Source organism: Xenopus laevis, chromosome 4S (genome assembly GCF_017654675.1).
Source record: "Xenopus laevis strain J_2021 chromosome 4S, Xenopus_laevis_v10.1, whole genome shotgun sequence".
Taxonomy (NCBI): Eukaryota; Metazoa; Chordata; class Amphibia; order Anura; family Pipidae; genus Xenopus; species Xenopus laevis.
This window is the reverse complement of record NC_054378.1, coordinates 69786661-69810970: the sequence shown is the minus strand read 5'-3', so window position 1 is coordinate 69810970 and position 24310 is coordinate 69786661. Positions and strand designations below refer to the sequence as shown.

The following is a 24310-nucleotide window of genomic DNA, read 5'->3' as shown; positions in this document are numbered from 1 at the left end:
AAAAGAGAAAGATCAAATAGGAGTATATATTGAGAAACTTACTGTCAGCTTGTGTCAATGTGATTGAGCAGCAAAGCACTATCGCCAGCAATATTAGCAGGGACAAGCATGAGCAAGGCACCATATTTCAAAATGTGGGGGGTCTTCTCCCGGGCTGATGAGTTATTTATACATCCAGTGTTATATATGCATTTACACCTGTAGACAAAAAGACACAAGGTTAGAGATGTTTATTTATATAGAGCCGTTTTGGTAGCAAAGGGATTTTTTTTAAATGAAATGTTTCCAATAAAACAGGCCCTGTAACGCTAGCTTCTATAATACCAGGAAGTAACTGCTCAGGACTAGTGACTTTGTTAAATGTTTTTCTATATGCTGCAGTCTATAAGTACAAACTACTTTTTCATTGCGAACTCAAATGTCCCATGGCATTTTTTGCTTCTTTAAATTTAAGTGCAATCTTGTTGGAAACCCATTATCCAGAATTACTGGGACCTGGGGTTTTCCAGATAACAGATCCTTCCATAATTTGAATCTTCATACCTTGAGTCTACTAGAGACAACCCAATAGGCTGGTTTTGCTTCCATTAAGGATTCATTATATCTTAGTTGGGATCAAGTGAGGGGATTTTATTATTACACAGAAAAAGGAAATAATTTTTAACAATTTGGATTATTTGGATAAAATGGAGTCTATGGGAGACTGGCATCGCGTAATTCGGAGCTTTCGGGATAACAGATAATATACCTGTATAAAGGCAGTAAAGTTATTAGATTATGTGGGGATTGTGCAAAATGCATGTAGAAGTGTCCCCATTTAAATTACCTCATAACATTTCTATAAAGTATATAACAAATCTCAAGAATAGCACGGTAAAGTATAAAAATACAGGTATGGGATCCATCATCCAGAAACAAGTTATCCAGAAAGCTCAGAATTACCAAAATAACATCTACCATAGATTCTGTTTTATCCAAACAATCCAAATTTGTTAAAATTATTTTAAAACAGTACCTGGTACTTGAGCCAAACTAAGATATAATTAATCCTTATTGGAAGCAAGACCAGTCTATTGGATTTATTTAATGCACTGAATTATGGAAAGATCTCTTATCCGGACAACCCCAAGTCCCGAGCAGTCCTTTTAATAAAATACCTAGAGAGAAAAAAAAATTAATTATATCAGTGAACATAGGTTACATACATGCAAATTGCCCTTTATTAATCTCAGTTTGGAATGAACACAGAATGAACACAATTTAAACAAAAGAAACCTAATAATTAGGTCAGTTGCACATATTAGCCCCATTTGTGACACCATTTGCAGGAAGGGGTCTATAAATAGAGGGGGAATGCCGGGTGCGAGTTCTGATCAGATACGGGTCGAAGTTTTCTTGACCCGCACATCATTAGTTGGTCTATCATATGTGTTAAAGGGGCTTCTGTACCCCTTGATAAACAAAATGTGTGTACAAAGATTTCTGTCCTATGGAACAGAGAATAGAAAGTGATCTTCAGATGGTAGCCAGTCACAAAAGTCAAGATATGCATTTGAGCAGGAAATAATAATAGGAGACTAGCTGGTAAACAACCTTTTAAATTTTGGCTCTGTAAAGCAAATGGACACAAGGCCATCTATTATGCATTTACATATCCATTATCACCTTACTTCAGTCTTGAATGAGAGCTTTTGCAGAATCCACTCATTGACAATTCCAAGTTTATCTAGCTTTGTGCCAGCAGCATTAATGGCTCAATCCTCTATATATATCATATATATCATTCATAAATGTATGTGCCAGTAATACACCTGGTAATGTGCTGGCAAATTCAATGAAAAGCATTTACAAAAGAAAATAATTAAATAAAAAAAAGGGAAGGATGTATGCTATGTTTGCACTAAACAGGGCAAAATCTGAAACTGAAAGTATAATCGCATTGCTTGTGGAAACTGAAGAAACCCTCTGTATACACAAATGTGTATTTACTTTGAACTTTAGATTTTGCCCTGTCAAAAAACCGATTTTTTACAATTTTAAATAGTAGTCATACATGTCAGAGGCATACCCTACCTACACCCCTGTTGCCATATAATCTGGAGAAGCAAAACAACTCATAGGTAGTGACTAAGGGCTACTGTCCTTTTTGTGTAGCAAGAAACTTCGGTTGAGCTAAGTATGATTCATGACCATAAATCCTTTGCAAAGGAAAAATCATGTACACTACGGAAGTGCACTCAGATCCTGCACTATATCCCAAACATCCTGGTCTCTCCATGGTTTGTGACCACAAAATAACAGCAATCATTTATTGATCCTGTCATGGAGCAAACCTGTAACAACTTTTTCTGCATCTGAACGGGTCAGGGGGCTGCATCGCTAGTGCAGACAACATTTGCACTAGAAAAAACAAGTTTTCAGTTTATTAACTGGAAACTCGGCTCTTGGAGGTACTCGGAGCGGACTTTTCGCCTCATTGACACAGTCAGAAAGCAGTTTCATAGTGCAGCACTGGCTCTTTCTGAAAGCACATGACCAGGCAAAACGACATGAGGTGGCTGCCTACACACCAATATTACAACTTAAAAGAAATTAGGAATGAAATTTTACATGGTAGAGCGACAGACAGAATCCCTTTAAAGTTAAACTAAGTTAGATAAGAAAATTCATTCATATAAATATACATCATACTGTGGTTTAAGCAGAGACTTACTGGAGTCTGGTTGCTTTAACCGCCATAATCTGGCATCCATCCTACAACACTCTAGACCTGTTCTCTTTAGCTAACGGGAACAACAAAAACCCAGGGGCTAATCGAGTTACAAATTGCTTATTTTTACTGTTACTTATTTAAAGGAGTGGAAACGAACGTGGATTATGTTTTGCATTGTAGATAAGAAAAAGCAGAACATATACAGGGCAATGAAATAAGTGGACAAAGTAGTCCAGGTCAATCAGATGCATGTTTTTAAACAACTGATCAGTACCTGGTGCAAACTTTGAACCGTTTATAATATTGCTATTTTAATTTTCCAACTGTTGTTAAATCAACTCCCACTATCATGTAGCCTACATGCAGCCTAAGGCTTCCACCACACAAGTCATTTTCTTAGACATTGTAAACAAGACAGAGAAAATGCCATTCACCCTAAATTTAGTGTGGCACCACAATTACCTTTCAGTGCACAAACAGGACAGATTTAAGCACAAAAACAAAAAAATATGCAATTTTGTGGCAAAATACACAAAAAACATCCAACTGGCGGATGTTGTCTATCATTACACACTAAAATCTGGGCCAAAGGCAGCTGATCAGTGTTTTCTCCTCGAGTATTTACACCTGTGGAGAAAAGGACATCAAATCTTGTGAATAAAACACTTTTCTAAAAGTAAGATAAGAACATAAGTATTACCACCAGTTGATTATGTCTGACCTGTGTGTGGATGTTAAGTTGACTCATTCTGGGAGCAGTAGGAGTATGAGGCCAAATGTAAGTTGAGAAATCTTCACCTTTACAAGTAAATATATTTGCACAGAGAACAGATATATCCCAAATATCATCATTCTTCCAAAACATAGAATTACATTATGCTCCAAAAAAACTCCAAGGCAATCATAATTGAATGCAAACTACTATTACAGCCTTGCTAATAAGGTCAAGGGAAGTTAAATTAAAAAATATATATTTTTGCTCTGTATATTTTGGTCATAATAGAAAACAAGAGGCTGCTTGTGGTTCTCCAGAAAAGAAATGCAAAAGAAAGTTGTGCAACTTTTACATATTCCCCAGTCTTCAGCTGTCTGTGGAAAGTTAGAAGCAGTAATAGAGCAGAGCCAAGTGACACAGATATTTTTTCTGTACATATGATGTCAGGAAAGGCACATGGTGACTTAAGACTATTTGTGCCTCCAGGTTGTGCTGTCACATTGTCCACTGAGAAGGACTGAGTTTATGAAGGGGCATCGTGGAAGTAGCTTGCACAATTTTGCTAAACATTACAGAACTATTTGTGAAAAGCAGATTATTGACTTGGCTTTATTCCATACTTTTATTGCATTTATTACACTGTCCTTTAAAAATGAAATAAAAAAAACATTGCAGGCAACTGGGAAAGGTACAGTCTGAATTCCAAGAAATCACATAGCAGCAGATCAATAGTGTGAAAATTTAAGTAATAGCAGATGGTAAAAGCCTTATGTAGAGGTCAGAATCCTTTCAGACTCTTCCCATGTGATTTGTTGTTTAGCAGACAACATAAGTTAGGAATCCGCTATTCGGTTACAAAAAGCTAGAATGACACTGCTGCAAAAATTATATGTGCAGTGCAGCAGGAGTAAAGCCAGAGCTGTATTTTCTACAAAAAAAAAAAAACAAAACAAAAAAAAAAAACGAATCCTGCGAAAAGATGTTACATTAGCCATCAGGTTCCCTATCATGCACAACCTTCTAAGCAGGTCTTAACATTAATATTCCGGTTATCCTATATTTGAGCTTGACACACAAAGCACACAACCCCTCTGGCCTTGGGAGAGCAGAGAAGTAATGGAGTGAAGAAACTTCCCATCTTTGCTCTTATAACTTTTTAAGTAATCTATCCTACATTAACTTCCTTTCACAAGGTCACCAGAATTCTAAAACATTAATAAGGGGGGGATTTAAGAACAAATAAAACCCTCACTACCAATCAGGTTAAGCATCTATCCTCAAGAATAAATGCCTGAGCTGAAGGCAAATAAAGGTCTATGCAAGACAAAGAGCGGACACTAGTAAGTTCTTGTGCAACTGCATTTTTACACAGTTGTTTATTTCCATATTCTCAACAAATGAATTCAGTATGAGCAAGAGTTAGCCATATTCCTGACTGAATAAAATTTAAAAAAAAGCAAGTTAAAAAAAAAAAAAGAAAACGGAAGAAAAAAAATAAATACATTTTTTGAATCTGTATCATGGTGTGGTTGTGGGTATGTGTGTGTTTGTAAAATGCAAAATTAAAACCTATAAAAAAATCAATAGGCTGGTTTTTCTTCCAATAAGGTTAACTTATATTTTAGTTGGTATCATGTACAAGGTACTATTTTATTTATACAGAGAAAAAGGAAATAATTTTTTTTAAAAATGTGGATTATTTGGATAAAATGTAGTCTATGGAAGATGGCCTTTCCATAATTTGGAGCTGTGATTGCCTGTATTACTTTTTAGTAAAAGAAGCAACAGAGAATGGTTTGTTTTTACACTCTGATCCAATCCAATCGTTAAATAGCTGGATAAAATAATTTTTAGTTATGCAACAGTGTACACACTGTGATGGAAAAAGAAGAAAAAAGCAATGTTAAAACCACCAATGTATGTGTGTCACTGCATTTTCAGAGCAGAAATGTTTTGTCATGTGAACTTGTCACATTGCTTACAGTGGGATATGCCAAGTCTGAAGTCTGATGAATGCCAAGTCAGAAGCGGTGCAGTCATTAAAGAAAAGAAACACCTTTATAAATATTGAACTTAAATATTTGAAATGGATTATTTTCTTGACTGCAATGCATGATGTGAATTCACAGGCAAGGGCAACAAAAGAAATGTACAATTATGCAATTTATTAGACACCCCTTTTTATTACTTTTTTGGCATAAATATTTTACGCAGCTCTATACAATATACTGTATATTATTAATCTCCCAAATTTATATATTGTGACCAGTTCCCTTCAAATGGATACAGTTACAAGGAAGATATTTACTTGTGCTATCTTGCTTATCTTCATTAAAACAGTGCTAGGCTAAAAAGCACTAACAGTTTCATTTATGTAAAAAGCATATAAAAAGGGAGCATACAGTTGTTTTAAAGTGACTTTTAGACATGCAATCATACAATCCCTAAGTGCTAGATAATCACATTTTACCTGCACACACTATATTGTTGACATCAAATACATGTACTTGGTAAATAGGTGCAGATACTGCTCCATTTCCATATTTATGCTCATGATTACTTTTGCAGAGTTACACAAGGTTTTTCATATGACTGGGATGAAAGATAAATTATACATGTGTGGAAGCACTGTGCAAACACTGGGTTCCTATAATTTGCCACAGTATAAGGCGGTCTTTTCTTTTAAAGGGATCCAAAGGCAAAAAAAATAATAATATTTGCTTAGTGTTTTCGCTACTGCATATGGAGCCATTTTACAATGTAGACTTATAAAAAAAAATTACTACCATTTCCAAACATTAAGCACTGCAATTTAGAAAACGACACTCTGCGCACATCATAATGGAAAACCGTAAATATCTGACCGGTCTTGCCGTTTCTGTCTACCAATTAGAATAGCTTAGGTGTGTGTTTACTAGGCACACCCAACCGCAAGCACTGTCTGATGCTACTGCACTCTTCTTATAGGTGCCTGGGAACCGCCGGCTGGTGGCTGTTTTAACGTTAGTGCCAATGCATTTTTAATAAGTTTATACTATTGGAAAATATAATGTACTAAACACACAGAGAATATAATTTTTGCCTTTAGATCCCCTTTAACTACAGTACATTGGCTATACATCTTTTTGTGCACAAGGTTTCATTGCTACAGAGAAAAAGGAAAGCATAAAAAAAAAAAAGTATTTGCTTCAAAATGGGCTCTATGGGAAACGGTCTTCCCATAGCTTTCCCGTAAGTTTGCGGATATGGGGTCCTATACCTGTACAATATATTTATATTATTTCATAGGAGAGGGGGGTTCAGATTATGAGTGATTCTTTACCATAGCAGACTCTCTGACCAAGAAAATACTTTTTAGATCAAGAAGCCAGTCCTTCCGCGCACATTGTTAAACCACTCGCACACCTGATGTCATTAGAATCTGATTCAACACAAACACTTTGGAGCACTTAGGAGGGAGAGCAACTGTAATTTTGGCACCTGCCAAAAAATAGATTGCAAAAACAAACTCCCCCTATTATATTGTTCTTCTTCTTGCTCTCCTATTTTTACATGCTGTTCCTTAAGACGGCAGATCACGAACCATTTCATGAGGTGCAAGACACTTCTGTAATGAAGCCAAATCAGAGGACACAGTGGGCCTGGGGGAAAGATTACATTGTATTTTCATAATGGCAGAGTAGACAGAACACAAGAGGAACAAAAGAGGACACACTGAAAAGCAAGCCACGAACAAACTAAATGTCACAGAACTGTTGACAATTTCTATGCTCAGATGAGTAAGACAAGCATTTGTTATAATTGGATAAACAGCCTGCTGAATACAATTTGCTACAAGATGGCTGAAATTTTTATTTATTTTTTTTCGCTCCAAAGAATTTTTTGCAAATATAATTTGCAAAACATTGCTACCTATATGTAATACTGTCACGACAATAATAAAATAGCTAATTATTTTAATGAACAAAGCTGTTTAACCCACAAAACTGCACACCTGGTTGAATATACAGCATGGGCATTAAAGCACCATCAGGACAGCACCATAGATTCTGCATTACTGTCTACTGGCAACACATGACACGGAAAGATTAGACAAATCAGTGCTTCTTGTATTTATGCACGGAAATGTTGGTCACCCTTTTGGACAAAGAATAGATTTGATCACACTTTGTCCAGAATGTGACACTTCCATATAAAACACAGCCAATTGCCTCCACCAACAGACAAAAGATCATTAGGTACCCTAGAGCAGTGATCCCCAACCAGTAGCTGGTGAGCAACATGTTGCTCTCCAACCCCTTGAATGTTGCTCCCAGTGGCCTCAAAGCAGGGGCTTATTTTTAAATTCCAGGCTTGGAGGCAAGTTTTGGTTGGATAAAAACCAGGTGCACTGCCATACAGAGCCTCAATGTAGGTTGACAATCCACATAGGGGCTACCAAATGGCCAATCACATCACTTATTTGGCACCCCAAGAACATTTTTCATGCTGGTGTTGCTCCCCCTTTTTCTTCTGAATGTTGCTCACGGGTTCAAAAGGTTGGGGATCCCTGCCCTAGAGGCTACAACTGCCCCACTTTACTCTGCAATCCAGCCTTTAGGCCTAGTGCTTGAAAGAGCTGTACAATTCTTTTCTCTAGCTGAATTGCCCACAAATATCAGGGATATTATTTCTGGTAGACAACAAAACCCCTATTTTCCTTTATACAGGGATTTTCGAGAAGTATTCTTTTTCCAAAGGAAGCAAGTAAAAGTAGATTAGGCCCATGTCAGAGTGAGGAATTTAGAATATATATAAAAAAAAGAACATTTTAAAAATTAACAAGGTGTTAACCAAAGTACTGACTGTATTTACTTGGTTTGAATTTACAAAGCTTTAAAAATTTGTGTAAGAACGTAAAATTATTTAATTATAATGAGGCACTTATTTCATAATATCCCTTTAAAGGGATAATGTCATGGAAAAACATGTTTTTTTTTTACAAAACACATCAGTAAATAGTGCTGCTCCAGCAGAATTATGCACTGAAATCCATTTCTCAAAAGAGCAAACAGATTTTTTTATATTCAATTTTGAAATCTTACATGGGGCTAGACATTTTGTCAGCTTCCCAGCTGCCCCAGTCATGTGACTTGTGCCTGCACTTTAGGATGGAATTACTTTCTGGCAGGCTGTTATTTCTCCTACTTAATGTAACTGAATACAAAAAGACAAAAATGTATTTTATTTGAAAAGGACTTTTATTATATAGATTTTCGTGTCTGGGTGACAGGTCCACTTTAAATCATGGTATGCAGACTCCAGCAATGTGATGAACACCTTAAACCCAGCTATCAAGGCAGTGGAACTGAAATGTGAAGGGAGATGTATATGGACGGGGAAAAATAATTGTATATATTTATTTATATAAAACTATTCCACATGATTGAAAACTGGGGCTTTAGCATTTAGAATCTACTGGAAATACAACAAAGTGGAAGACCAGGGCTGAGCTATTAAGCTGTTCAGCTGGACCAGTGATGTCTGTCTCCAATGTTAATAAATATACCAAAGAGTTTTCCCAACAGAAAAATACAGAGAAATCACAAATACCGCCCTGCCCCTAGAATCCCATCACACAAATACCACCCAATGCTACCCTTCCCTTGGCATCCACCTGTTATGGTGGGATGTAATTCAGTCAGACTAGTGCTAACAATTTGTAATAAAATAGAACCCTGGTTGTAAGTTTTCCAGGGTAAACCTTGGCAAAAGGGGCAAGGAAACTTCAGGTGACTTTGGAAAACTGAAGCAACTTGTACGTTTTCCCACTGGCTTTTAATATTAATGCTGGTGAGAAAGCATTCGGCAGAGATTAGTCATCCACACTTGAGATTAATTACAGGGTTACTAATGTCCTTGCGTGTCAGATCGCTAATATTTCATAACCATTTAGCCAGGTCGTGCCTCCATAGAGACCCCTAGTGCCATAACAGCAGCAACAACCGAGTGTTTAACACAAATTTCTAGATCAAATCCACACAATAAGTAAATTGAAATCAAGTGATATTTGATACAATGTGCCTGAAATATGTTTGCACTGCAGGTCAAAGGCAGGGAGGGCAGGAGAGACCACATTGCTAGCTTCATCCAACAAGTGCATAGAATCATGTAAACTATACAGAAAAGATATCTTGGTGAAGCTATGTTGGCATTCAGCACTTAACCCTTTAAGTGCCAGCAGAATTTCCAGATATGTATAGTTTTAAGGAGATTTCTGACCTCTATAGATCAGAAACTCCCAGCAGTAAATTACCAAATTTAGGTACAACAGCAGAACATGGCATACTTTAGAAAGATTTGAAAGCCACAAATTGTGGAACAGTAGGTTCACCTCAGGAAATCCAAACCATATATTATTTAAAAGTACACATTCTGCCGAGTCCAAAATGGGTAACCATGTCTTTCTACTACTAATTACCAAACATCAATGCTATTCCGAACTGGTGGTGGCCATAGACGAACAGATCATATTGCACGAAAACAATTTGGCAATAATTTGGCACGTTCCCACCAAATAAACCAGCAAGGGGTAGCCCTGCATTGAAGTTGCCTTGAGTGCCAGTGTATTTCTATTCTACGATTTACCAGGCGTTCTCACAGCATAAAGTTTCAGGAGTGTGCTCTGCCTCACCTTCCTTCCTTTGTCATTTATATCACTTGCTTTAGACTGGAGCCACATTACCTGCAGGGGCATAATGTACCTTCAGGTAAACTTCCATTTCTAACTAGAAATAGGTCTGTTGACTTGCATTTAGATAAAAAAAATTCTTTCAGATTCATTCAATAGATGCATTTAGTATTTTCCAAATATTTATTGTAGATTTTTTGAGACAAATTCCTTTTGTACTTCTTTATAAAACTGTATGTTTTACTACTTTCTGAGGTTATGTAGGAGGCAGGTGGTACCCTTCGTATAATGCTAGTGTCTAAACACAGAATGTCCGCCTTATTATAATTCCTTATTTGAGTGCTGAAGTTTATCAAAGCACAAATGACATGATTGGGGGCATCTGGGAAGTTGACAATATGCCTAGTCACGTCACATTTCAAAATTAAATATAAGTCTGCTCTTTTGAAAAATGGTTCAGTGCATAAGTCTGCTGAAGCAGCACTATTAACTGATGCATTTTGGGGAAAAAAACATGTTTTCCCCATAGCAGTGTCACTTTAAATACTTGGGCTAATCTGCAGCCTAGCAGTAACCAAATAGACACTTCCTCCAGACATATTTACATTCTGAACCAAAACAAGTGCAAATCTAAAGGCATTTCCCATACCCATATGTATGGAACAAAGACTTTTGGGTTGTCTCACTAATAGGGATATTTCACCTGTTGACATTATATAATTAAAAAAGGCTATTTGGGAAAAAAAAAGGATATAAAGAAAACTGCTATTAAGAGAGATGGCAGATGGAGCCATAAATACAAGTATTCTCCTGGGAGCACTCATAATGCAAAGCAATGAATTCATGACGTGACCCATTGATATAATGATGTCTTAAGAACCACAATAGTTAAACAAGAGAGAATTGGCCCTAGAACAAGATTATCAAAAATGTGCAACAAACTATTGGAACAATAAAACATTCCCAAACAATTTAACAGTTTTGAAATCCGTTAACATTTATCATTTGTGGCTTGTAAACCATTCTTTTCCAACTGAAAATGGCCCTGTGACAGTAGCAACCTGCAGATTAAATGATGCCTGCTTTTAGCACTCATAAAATGTAGTCTGTCATTGTGTCAGGTTTTGACCTTACTGTCCAACTATTTGTCCATGAATGGTAATGGATGGGCACAGTCAGACCCTGAAGTCAAAGGGACTGCTGCTATCCCTAACTTCATCTCACACTCAGACTGGGCCAACCAAAAAAAAAAAAAAAAAGCACCTATTTAACACTCCAGCAGATTACCAGAATAATGCCATTTGTGGCCTCTGAATGTCCCCCACGTAAAAACTTGTACAGTCAGACATCAGATAAAAAGAAAAAAATATTTTCATGTAAAGCTAATGGTCATTTTTAACAAAAAGAGATTTGTTTTATAGTAGTGGTTGCTATGAGTCCTTTAACATAACTGTATTTTTAATGGTATTTATGTTACAGTTGCAATTATAAAAGGTCAAATAGCTGCTTCTATGGATTTTAAAAAAGTGAGAGACAGTTTATTTGAGGAAAGAAGTAGAGCATTAGTAAAGTCCTTCTACCTTAGAAATGACGCTTCATTGTGCCAACAAAGCTGTGACAGTGATAGTGCAAAAGTGTAATTAAAACAAGGAATGAAATTAAATGTACAGTGCTAGAGAGAATACTTTTTAAACACATACCATCCTATACACTTATTAGGTGATAAGGCATACACCAGATTCCCTCTCATACAAAATTAAGACACACAAACTCTCTCCATTCAGCTGTTTTTAAATCACCCAGTGCCTGCCAAGAAGGTTAAAGGAATCCACAAGGGTTTATTTTCTTTTTATCTTCCGCTTTGAATACAAAAACCCAGCCAACAGACTCTCTAGAGATTTAAGACAACTCCTGGGCATTGCTGTTTTGTCTACAACTCAGTTGCAGCACTGAAAATGCTATGATAATCTTTTATGAAGGGTTATGAGTAACTAGGAGAAACAAATTAAAATGGTGTAATAAATTGAATGAGGAGATGCCGCTATCTCATAAATGGGATACTTTGCAAAAGTGTTCTGCCAAAGCAGGCCGGGCAAGTGTTCGTCACAACAATTTGCCAAGGAGGATATAACGGGTTCAACCACCATTTTTTACAAGTGAGCCACATTCAAATGTAAAAAGATTTGGGGAACACCTGAATGAAAAAAGTCCTGGGGTGCCAAATAAATGCTATGATTGGCTATTTGGTAGCTCCTATGTGGACTGGCAGCCTACAGGTGGCTCTGTTTGGCAGTACACCTGGTTTTTGTGAAACCAAAACTTGCTGCCAAGCCAGGAATTCCAAAATAAGCAACTGCTTTGAGGTAACTGGGAGCAACATCCAAGGGGTTGGAGAGCAGCATGTTGCTCACGAGCCACTGATTGGGGTTCACTGCACTACAGGATAGGCGCCACAAAACCCCACATACTACAATAATAAAAAGGGATGCTGATAAAAACCATATGCAAACAAATGCTACCCATCCCCTAAATAGAAGACATGATAGGAAAGTAATTTGAGATTAAGAGGAAGTTTAAGTTGCAGGCAGTGCCATTTGCCTTGTAATATATAGAGTAGCCCCAAACTATTTGGACTATGAGACACAAAGCATGAAAATGGTTCCTGGATAAATAAGGGCTGTTTTGGAAGCGTGGCACAGAAGCCATTTACTGATGACATGGAGCTCTTTGATATAGTGTATGTGGGCACATTCAACTAAATAAAGTTCTCTGTGCATCCTAGAAGTAACACGCATTGCACAGACTAGCGACACATGAGCAAGTCATGAGCACGTCAGTCATCAAAATTTATATTTGAATCCATAGTCAATGGCCCTTGACTTGGTAGCTTGGTCAGTTTTCTGTCATTACTCTTCTAAACTGGTTACTAAAACTTTTGGAAAACTACACACATGATGAGGCTAATAAATGCACAGAACAACTGTATGTTGTAGGCATATGAGCAAAGATGAAACAATAAATATTAGTCTGCTTAGAGAGACCTCCTTACAGACCTGCCCATTCTTAAGTTGACTGGTACCCTAACAGAATCCTTTTCCAGTTCCTTCACATGACTGTTTTATATGAACAGAACTGTTTGATATGAAGATACAAATGGGAGCTGGGTAAAAAAGGGGCACTTCCTCCACCCACAAAGCTTTGCCAGTTCCATGTTATTCACAGACAGTCCTACAGAGAGTGATGCAGGTACACATTAGACTCACAGTGATGTTCATTCTTATCAAAGTTGAAACTTGCTTTACAAAAGAATAAAAATTATAGCAATGCATTTGAACGCTTCCAGCAGAACAAATGTGAAAATCCAGGTTATTTATACTGATAAGAAATCCATTTTAATGCATTTATACTGTGGTTCAAATAAGGCAAAAATATTGTAGCACATTATTAACTATTAGTATTTGAGGTTTCTTCTGCGTCCAAACAATTCAGGACTGTCCCAGTTGCAAAAACATATAGGGAGAGTTGGAAAGAATAGGTATAAACAACACTAAGGGGGTTATTTATCAAAGTACATTTTTTTCTGGTCAGACTTTTTTTTTTGCTCAAAGAAGATTTTATTGAAACAGAGTCATTACAGCAATGTTATAGGGTTACATCAATCAGAACAATGTACAAGAAACATTCCAATGCGTACTGTCAGCAACAATGGCAATTAAAACAGATTTAATACACCATCAGAGCTCTCACATACCCATCCCCCGCTCAGGAAGCTAACTCCATGACTCCACACTATCCCGTGCTATTTTCAAGTAACTCAACGTGGTTAGACCAATGTCTCCATATTTGAATGTATTTGAGCATTTGTCCCCTCTTTTCCAACACCACTCGTTCAAGAGCAGCCAAGTCTGCCATAGCTAGGTGCCATTCTCTAAATGTCGGAGGGGTTAGGTCTTTCCAGTGTAGAGATAATAAGCGTCTTGCCTGAAATAGCGCTTTAACAAGAAAAAGCCTGGTATGTAAGTCCAATGTTCCATTGAGATCAACATTTAACATACAATTTCTAGCATCCCCCACACCCCAATCTGGTACCATCGAGGACAGACAAAGAATAATTTCTTTCCAGTATACCTGGACCCTGTGGCACTCCCAAAGCGTGTGAAGCAAAGTAGCAGGTTCCAGGTCACATCTGGGGCACATGGGAGAAGGCAACAGCTTCATAGCATATAGTCTCTGTACTGTATAGTATGCTCTATGGATCAAGTACAACTGTAATAGGTTGTGCCTATATGAGTGGGCTACTAGTGTAGGAGTGCGCAATACCCATTCCCACTGTTCATCAGTGATTATGCCTACATCTGCCTCCCATGCCCCTCTGGCCTTTAATTCGGTATCCACATATTGTGGTTTGGATAAACATCCGTACAAATGTAAGATCCTTCTCTTGAGGGTACTGGCGGATAGGGCCTCAATAATGGGTGAGTTCGCAATCTCAGTGTTCGGTCGCCGTCTAAATTCCTGCAAAGTAGTTACAATTCTATGGTACATTAACCATTGAGCTTGGGGAAGGTTTCTAGTTTGGTGAAGGTGGAGCAGAGAAAGCACCTGATCAGCCTCCCAAATGTCCCCCACAGAAACAATCCCAAGATCACACCATATCTTTGGGGGAGGAAACCCCGCCAGACCCACTAGCTCAGGATTACCCCAAAGAGGAGTTTGGGGGGCAAGTTGGTTGTAACCAACCATTCTATGGGCACTACGTAAGATATAGCTCTGTAGCCACACCAACGGCATTTGCAGTTTTTTAGGCTGTTTAACCAACAGTGCTGCCCATGGGGTGGTCGGATGTTGCGGCGCTATCGACCAGAGCTGTGACAGCGGAGGAGATATACCTTCCTGCACCCACGGTATGCAATGAGTGAGCTGTGCTGCGACGTAATACAAATATAGATCTGGCAGTGCCAAACCCCCCTCAACCCTAGGTCTCATTAAGGTAGTGAGGTGTAATCGTGGCCTAGAGGCACCCCATATGAATTGGCTGATAGTGCCATTTAGTCCTGCAAAGAACTTCTTAGGTATAAGAACCGGCGAATGCCAGAGGGTATATAACCATTTAGGGAGAATAAACATTTTAATTAGCTGCACCCTACCAGCGGGCCCCAAAGGCAAGGAGTCCCAGGTTTTGAATTTGAGTTGAGTCCACAGAGTTAACCGATCCAGGTTCAATTCCTGAAACCGCCCAATTGGCAGCGCTATTTGCAAACCCAAGTAAGTGAAAGAATTTACTACCTGCAGGGGACAGTCATGCAACGTTTCGCCTGGTAGCAACCCATCCACCAAAAACAGTACAGATTTTTGCGTGTTTGTTTGCAATCCAGAAACTCTGCCAAAGTCTTGTGTGAGCTCAACCAAGGCTTGCAGAGATGGACCTCTATCCCCCAGATACACCAGTGTGTCATCTGCATACAGTTGAATCTTCTCCACTTGTCCCTCCCTTTCTAACCCTCTAATTTGAGGATGCAACCTTACTGCTTGGGCAAAGGGTTCAATGGCCAGAGCGAAGAGCAAAGGGGAAAGAGGGCATCCCTGCCTTGTTCCTCTGGTGAGGGAAAAGCTCGGGGTGTGCAGAGAGTTTAGCCTCAAGGAAGCTGTGGGGAGTTTGTATAGCAATTGAACCATGGTAATGTATTTCGGGCCAAAGCCCATCGACTCCATAACCTGCCAGAGGTAGGGCCATTCCACCGTATCAAAAGCTTTGGCAATGTCAAGTGCCGCAATGGCCCTACCTCCTACGTTCCCACTATCCATCATAATATTAAGATAAAGCCTCCTAGTGTTTAGACTAGTGGTTTTCTGGGGGATGAATCCCACCTGGTCGGGGTTGACAATCTGGGTAATGACCCTGCTTAGTCTCCTAGCAAGAATCTTTGCATAGATTTTCACATCGGCCGTGAGAAGGGAGATGGGACGAAAGGATTCACAAAGCTGAGGATCCTTTCCTGGCTTGGGAAGAAGTACAATGGCTGCCTCATATAGGGATTGTGGTAACTGCCCCAACTGAATGGCTTCAGTGTACAAATTCAGGAGCTGCGGTGACAACGTTTTAGAGTGGCGTTTATAGATCTCTATAGGGAGGCCATCAGACCCGGCAGCTTTACCTATAGGAAAGGAATCAATTGCTTCCTGAATTTCAAGGAGGGATAGATCTGCTTCTAATGTTTCCCTATACTCAGGGGTGAGAGCAGGAAGATCCCCTTTTTGCAAAAAGGTTACAATTTCATTCATAGACACACTCAACTTGCTCGAATACAGATCAGTGTAAAAGTCAGCTAGCATGTCTTTCACCTCACTAGGGTCAGTGTGGAGGATCCCCAGTTCGTCCTTTAAGACAGGAATCGGGGGTGGTGTATGGTGGGCCTTGGCTAGGTGTGCGAGCATTCTCCCTGCCTTCTCCCCCTGCTCGTACACTCCAACTTTAGAAAAGTAGAGACGGTTTTGCGCACTGGCTTTTAGACTCATAGAATATTTGTCCTGGACTACTTGTAGTAGCTTAAAATTCTCAGGAGTAGGGGCTAGAGCAGCACGGGCATCACATACAGCTACCTCCTCTTCCAAGACCTGGGTTGCAAGCCTAGACTGCTTCTTAAAGGCAACAATATCCGCTGCTATGCAATTCCGGATATATATCTTAAGGGAGTCCCAGATAGGTAGAATACTAGGGATACCCGAATTTAGTTCCAGGAATTCTTGTATCACAGCTTCTACATCCTTGTGGTTGTCCCAAATGTTCAACCAAACTGGATGAATAGAAAGGCGAGGTCTATCAGGCTTATGCAGAGCAGTGAGCTTAAGTTGGAGAGGGGCATGGTCAGAGATACCCCTAGGGAGATAGCAGGAAAATGCGACATGAGGGACCGCAGCTGCATTCACAAAGGCCAGGTCTATTCTAGAAAGCGCCTGCTGGGCGACTGTATAGCAGGAGTATAGTTTTTTAGCTGGGTTTGTGACACGCCAGATATCCAGTAACTCCAACCCTTGAATCATTCTGCTTAGCCTAGTGTGTTGCGGGGGTGGTCTGTCTAAACGCTTTAACAGTCTATCAACCTCTGGACACATGACTTCATTAAAATCCCCTGCTGCTATGACCAAGGCATGAGGGTATAGAAGGAGTTGGTCAGCTAGGCATTGAAGTACCCGAGCATCAAATGGCGGGGGGATATAAATATTCGCCAGCAAAACCTCCCGGGAATGAATGTGACCATGTAGAAAAATATATCTGCCTTTAGGATCAGATTTAATGCTACCAAAAACAAAGGGTACAGATTTACCGATTAGGATGGACACCCCTGAGGAATGAGTCGAGAATTCAGCATGGTATGCCCATCCCACCCAGGGTCTTCTCAGAGCCATCACCTTGGAACCAGTTAGGTGGGTTTCCTGCAGGAATGCAATGGAGGTGGCATGTCGCTTCAGGAAATCCATAACCAATCTACGTTTTATTGGGCAGTTCAGACCCCTTACATTCCAGCTAGTGAGGTTAATCGCCATTTTCCTGTCTACCCAGTTGCAACAGCATAAACATTGCAGTACATTTCAAATCGGTTCTTTGAGCAAAAAGCAAAAAAATTTCAGAAAAAAGTTTAACAATAGGCTTAGAGATGTGTAACAACAGAACAACTCTATGCCGCCCACAAAAAAATCCCCCCTCCCCTTCCACCTCATATCTAACAAAAGGTAGAACTCGAGCCCAAAACGTAACCCTTTTGCACATCTTGGTTGGGGGCGGGTCGTGCCAGACCGTTGGCGCCACTAATCGTGAACAAATGTAGCGGCTTCAACCAACAAACTAAAAGTCAAAAAAGTCAAATAAAAAACAAAAAGGGAAAAGTCGCACCTTGGGAAGTAAAAAAAAAGGAACCCGCAGATTCAGAATATGAAAATAAATGTTAACCTGCCAGGGAACAAAACAGGATAGCAGCGGCACATTCGGCCTTAATAAAACGGTAGACCAAGCCAAGGTAGAAGTAGTGTTCTGCCGGGAAACTCAGAGTCACTTCTTAGGTGTTGGAATTAAGGCAAAGTCCCAGACAGTGCGACAATGCCCGGCTGGACAGAGATGACAGAGTAAAGCCTCCCGCAAGGCATGGCAAAAGGCATACATGTACAGTACTCACAGAGAGAGCGCGGTAGATCCGTAGAATGTGCTAATTCACACCCCTCGCATCCAACCACTGGTTCAGATCCTGTGGTGCCGTGAAAAACAGGGTGCGATCATCCGCTTGTATCCGGAGCCTGGCCGGATAGAGCATGGCATACGTGAGCCCAGCATTGCGGAGTCGGATCTTGCAGCTCTGGAATCCCGCGCATTGTCGCTGGACCTCCATAGAGTAGTCAGCATAGATGGAGACCGTGGCATCTTGATAACGCAGCTGACCCTGTACTCTCGCCAGAGCAAGCACCTTGTCTCGATCCCTTGCGTTAAGGAGTTTAGCGATCAACGGCCTAGGCGGGGCTCCCGGAGGCGACTGCCTGGTAGGTACCCGGTGCGCCCGTTCAATAGTAAACGTCGGGGAAAGTTGGTCTGCTCCAAAGGTGGTCTTGAGCCAGGTTTCTAGAAAAGTTTCGGGAGCGGCCCCCTCAGCCTTTTCAGGGAAGCCCACGAACCGCAAGTTACTCCTACGCAGGCGATTTTCCAAATCATCTGATTTGCGCTGACATTCCACCATCATTTTTTGCATTGCACAATATTGGGCGGGTAACTCGCTGCATGAGTCCTCAAGATTGCTCACCCGCGACTCCACTGCCGTAGTTCTTTCCCTCAGCTTTTGGAGATCGTGCTTGATAATGGATAGATCGATTTTGATTTTGTCAGTCTTGGATTGTATAAGAGTTGTACAGGTATCATTAGCAGCCCTGATTTCTTCCAAGACATCTCGGAGTGTTGGCTCAGCCAGAGTAACACCTTCCGGTTGTGGGTCACCGACTCCATTATCCGTGGTAGAGTCCTCCGTCTCATTCTCCCTCACAGGTGAAGAGCGTTGCGCAGCCAGGCCTTTACCGCCGCCATTTTGAGACGAGTTTCTGGCATACTTGTCCAGCCGGGATGCAGCCTCTGAAGCCCTTTTCTGCGCTTTATTCTGCCCCATGAGCTCTCTCTGGGGTAAGGGAGGCTGTAGTGAGTGCTCCAGCTCCAAAAATAGAGTAAATAATGCAGGTTATTCAGGATTTAGCAGGGTATGCTGCGGAGCTCCACCAAGTGCGTGCTATCCCACCAGCAGTCAGGCCACGCCCCCCTCTGGTCAGACTTTTAAAGGAGAAAACTACCATTTTTTTAAGAAATTTTCAGTATTTATTAAAGTCTGATGGTGTTAAAAGTTAGAGAAAAAAAAAAAAAAAAAAAAAGTACTCCAACTCAGACCTGCCAAGTTGAGGCAGAAGTCAATGGCATACCTCCCAACTGTCCCGTTTTTAAAAGGACAGTCCCTCTTTTGCCAGCTCAACCTGCAGTCCCTCATTTGTACTGGAAAGTCCAGTTTTTCTCTGCATTGAACAGCCAGAAAGAGAAACAAAGTTTCTAACCTAATTGGCTTTAGGCAGAGGGCCCAGAACAGCCACAACAGAAGATAAGATACATTTGTAACAATTCAAATGTATCTAGATAAGCAATCTAGATAAAGTAATTGCAAATAAGTAATTGTAACGATATAAGATTACAGGTCCCTTGGGAAATGTTAGACTCACAGCTTAAAGGGCAATTCACCTTCAGTAATAACTGAAAAAAAACAGAAAAATGTTCACTTATATAACCTGCAAAATGTTGTAAAATTAACATAATTAGAGGATGTGGGCACAAAAATGGGCGTGGTCAAACAAATTTGCCACGCGCAGCAACTTTATTGTCCCTCTTTTAATTTCTAAAATGTTGGGAGGTATGCAATGGCAGATCTCCCATTGATATCCTGATCTGCGCTGGGTTTTGTTCAATAATCTGAAAATGTTGTGGTTTTCGGGCGACTGATCTGAAAAATTCTTAACATTCATATTGTTTCACAATTTCATTGTGTTTTTTCCCTCAGAAGGAATTTGCATGCATGTGCCCTAACATGGCCTTTCGAACTGGGAGCTCCCTCCTGGAGCAGGTGGCATAGCACTGGTGGGGGCATTTGAAACCAAAAATGGTTACCCCCAAATGGAGTGCAGCGCTCTATTAGCCAACGCCTTTGGTTGGGGATAATATTTTTGGCAATGGGTGCCCTTTAAAGATTGAGCCAGCCAGTAGGAGATCTCCACTCCAGCAGGGACAGGATTGCTGCAAAGTCAGATTGCCATATGTAAAGATGATTCCCATACTTTTAGATTCATATGTATTTTCTGAGGCATCTCCCATAGGCAAAAAAGCACTGTGTGTGACATTGCCCTTAAAGGAATAGTAACATTTGTATACTACAGAGCTTATCTGTTATCTGCTGTGTATCCAGTGCCTTTTCTCCTTTTTCCAGCTTGAACGGCAGATCTGCTTCTCTCAGCCTGCAAAAATATGGTGTTGCCTTTAAGGTACTAAATGCTGTGACGGTGAATAGAACTTTTCCTGTGAAAGCTTAATATTAGCTCCACTTGAAAGGAAGGTTTGAAAGGTTAAGTGCCCAATAGATTTTAAAGGAAAGTAATAGTAAATGTACCACACAACGTATGTTTCCTGAGCTACTAAGCGACAAAAATTATGCAAAATGTGATGATAATTTCCATAAAATAGCACTTCGTGATTGACGTTACTGCGGATCCAAAAGAATGAAGGAAAACATTTCAATTATTTATAGTGTAGGTAAAGTTTATTTTGCTACAATAGGATTTGTAATTATGTTAGGATGACAGGTCCCCTTTAAAATCAACTGTCAGTTGCTGACATTCCTATGATGCTGCTGACAAATGCATCAACTACGTAGCACATTTTAACAGTTTAGCAATTCTGTATCTGACAGACCGAGTCGGCAGCTTATTGGCCCGTGTATGGGGCCCCCAGACGGGCTTCCCCAATTTGAGATCTGGCCAAAAGTCGCATATTGGATGGGACTAAAAATCCCGTCGGACCGCGGCCGCATCTGTTCGTTGATGGACCGCTATCCGCCTGCCCCTAAAGCCACCACTAGGATCCGATTGTTGGGCCCTAGGGCCCACGATCGGATCAGCCCGATATTGCCCACCGCAAACATGCGGATCGCTCCGCGTACTGCCACCATTACTGCACTACTGGTCTGAAACATAAAAAAAGGGTAAGAGGGAAAATAGGATACATGGGAAATATAAACCTTAAAACGGTTAAAAACACAAAGTTAGTAAAGCCTCTTGAAATACTGCATATATGTATGTAATGATACATATAATATACAATGTATATTTTTGGAAGTTCTAGCACATACCTCAACTGCAGATATACTTTAGAAACTCTTGCCCTTGTTGCCAGACCTATAGAGATATCAGAGCTATGTGTGGAAATATCAGGTTCATGCCCAGTAGAAATAAGGGAGAAGCAATGCAGTTCTTGCTCTTAAGTAAAATTGAAAATATTAGTATACAAAAAAAATATTTACAAGTCAAACCGCAATTTATTACATAAAAAGAAGAAAGATTCCCAGCACACGGTTTGGCTTTAAAAATAGTTATTACAAAAATTAGGTGTTAGTACCACACTTTGGCCAAAAAATGTAAGCTCACATGCCACATCAAGGCCCCTTATTATACACAAGTCCTACACTATCTGTGAGCATTCGAAGTGTAGGACTCGCGTATAATGAGGGGCACATGAATTTACATATTTTGGCCAAAGTGTGGTACTAACACCTAATTATTATTTTTTTTTTTTCAACTTTGTGTTTATTCAGGTTCAACATCATATACAAGATGCCAGTGAAAAGTTGTAATTTGCAAACCTGTATCACAACATACAATAAAATAATATAATATAAAGGTAATAAAATAAAAGAAAAGAAAAGAAAAAGCAAAAAAAAAAAAAAAAACACAAATATGTTGCATACATGTTCTGTCGTCACCGTGTCATCAAGTCAAATTACCTATTAAAGCAAAGAATAGAGATATATTGCATACAGTGGGGTATGAACAGACTAGATGGGGTCATCTTTAGTAATCCAGGGATTCCATATTAGGTCATAAGTGTCCAGCTTATCTTTCAGCAGGTATGTAATTTTTTCGTTAGCAGCAATCCACCATATTTTCCTCTCCAGCGCTGATCGATGAGGGCCAGAGCCCTTCCACATTGAAGCTAAAACACATCGTGTGGCGGAGCAGATTTGTGTAGCTAATTTATTGTGATGTCGGGAGAGCTGTAAGCGTCTGCCAAACAGCGCTGCCCATGGGTCTGGAGCAACAGGTGTCTGAAGAATCGAGGAAATTATGGTGAACGGGTCAGTCCATATTCGTTGAACTATTGGGCAAGTCCACCAGTTGTGCCAATTATCGGCTTCCTGACCACAACCTCTAAAACATGTCTTGGAGTTAGTGGAGTCCCATTTGTGGAGCAAAGTGGGTGACACGTACCAGTCATACAGTATTTTGTATGGTTTTTCCTTTATGAGAACATTCAGAGATATCTTTGCCATGTTGATGAATATGTCTGTCCATTGCTCTTCTGATAGGCTCTCGCCTATGTGCGTCTCCCACCGTATTTGGTGTTTAGTTTTTGCTGGTGGCCTAACATGCCATATCAGTCTATAAAGTTCTGAAATTAAAGCTTTACGAAAAGACAAGTTACAATACAACCATTCAAACCTAGTAAGTTTAGCTATGGGCGCTAAAGGAAATCGAGTAGAGATATGAGATATTTGTAAAAACTGGAACTGGTCCTGTTCTGTCATGGCAAATTTGTCCTTAAAGGTGTTCCAAGTAAGTATTTTGTCCCATTGAATAAATTGATGGAAGGACCATAGCCCTTTAGCGGCCCAGCGTTTGTAGCCTAGGGTCACCAGGCCCGGGGCATAGTCTGGATTACTATGAATTGGGACAACCAGGCCTGGTGAGCCTTGGAGATTGTATCGTAAACGGCAAGAATCCCAAACTAACAATGTATGATATATATAAGGAGATAAGTACTCTGAGTGCGATGGTCTATGTTTTTTGGCTAGCCAAGGAAGCCCTCGGACCCCAATAGGACAGGTGAGATAATGCTCAATTTCAACCCATCTATGAGTCTCTATAGCCGAGTTCCACTGGACCAGTTGCGCTAATCTGGCTGCCAAATAGTAGCTTTTAATGTCCGGCAATCCCCACCCACCCCTGCCTTTAGACCTGGCCAATATAGCTGTGGAGATTCTAGCCCTCTTGTTTTGCCATATAAAAGAAGTGATATGAGATTGAAAAGCTCTGAGTTCCTTATCAGGTATTGTGATGGGTAAAGCCCTAAACAGGTATAATAGTTTCGGTAGTATAACCATTTTGATAGCATTAACTCTACCCAATAGGGATATCGGATAAGACATCCATTTATGCATGAGGTTTTTCAAATAGGCATACATTGGCGTAAAATTGAGTAGGTGGAGTGTGTTGGGATCGTCTGCCAATTTGACCCCCAGATACTTCATACCTTTTTCTATCCATTTGAAGTTAAAGTTCAATTTGAGAAGTTTGAGAGAGGAGTCTGAGAGGTTGTGTGGGGTAGCCACTGTCTTAGATTGATTAATACGAAAGCCAGAGACTGTGCAAAAGGTCGTAATGCAGTGGAATAAATTCGGGACACCTAATTATTTTTAAAGGCAAACCATGCGCTGGCAATTTTTCTTCTTGTTTTTGTGTACAAATATTTTCTTATTGTTCATAGCAGCTGGTCAACTCCAGATTTTTTGGGTTAGACTGAGCACTGCTGATATTTTTCTGTGTTTCGATTAGCAATTTATTACATGCCAGACATTTCAGTTACACTTGGTGTAAAGGTGTCTTTCCTTTGATAAAAGTCACAAAGTGTGACTTAATGATCATTGGGCACTTAATGAACTACGGTTTTAGTTTTAAAGGGGAACTATCTCGAAAATTAAAAATTAATATTAGCTTCAGCATACTGAAATAAGAAGCTTTCTAAGTAAAACCAATTAAAACCATTTCTGAAATAATCAAGTTTATCTTCATTATCACTCTCTGAGCATTTGTTTCTCTTCCTTTTGTCATTCAGGAGTTGGGCGTCATATGAATGATCCAATATATCTTATAG

The 24310-nt window shown here is 39.9% G+C and overlaps 1 protein-coding gene across 17 annotated transcripts in view; it reads right to left on the bottom strand.

Annotated features, from left to right (window-relative positions):
* The window catches only part of ptprf.S (protein tyrosine phosphatase receptor type F S homeolog), a 325862-nt gene that overhangs the window by 140008 nt on the left and 161544 nt on the right, over positions 1–24310 (bottom strand). For all 17 annotated transcript variants that reach the window (XM_041561420.1, XM_041561424.1, XM_041561429.1 and 14 more), the window contains exon 2: positions 43–198. In XM_041561420.1, coding sequence (XP_041417354.1) covers positions 43–124 — 82 coding nt within the window. In that variant the 5' untranslated portion in view covers positions 125–198. The remainder of the gene's footprint in view (positions 1–42; positions 199–24310) is intronic.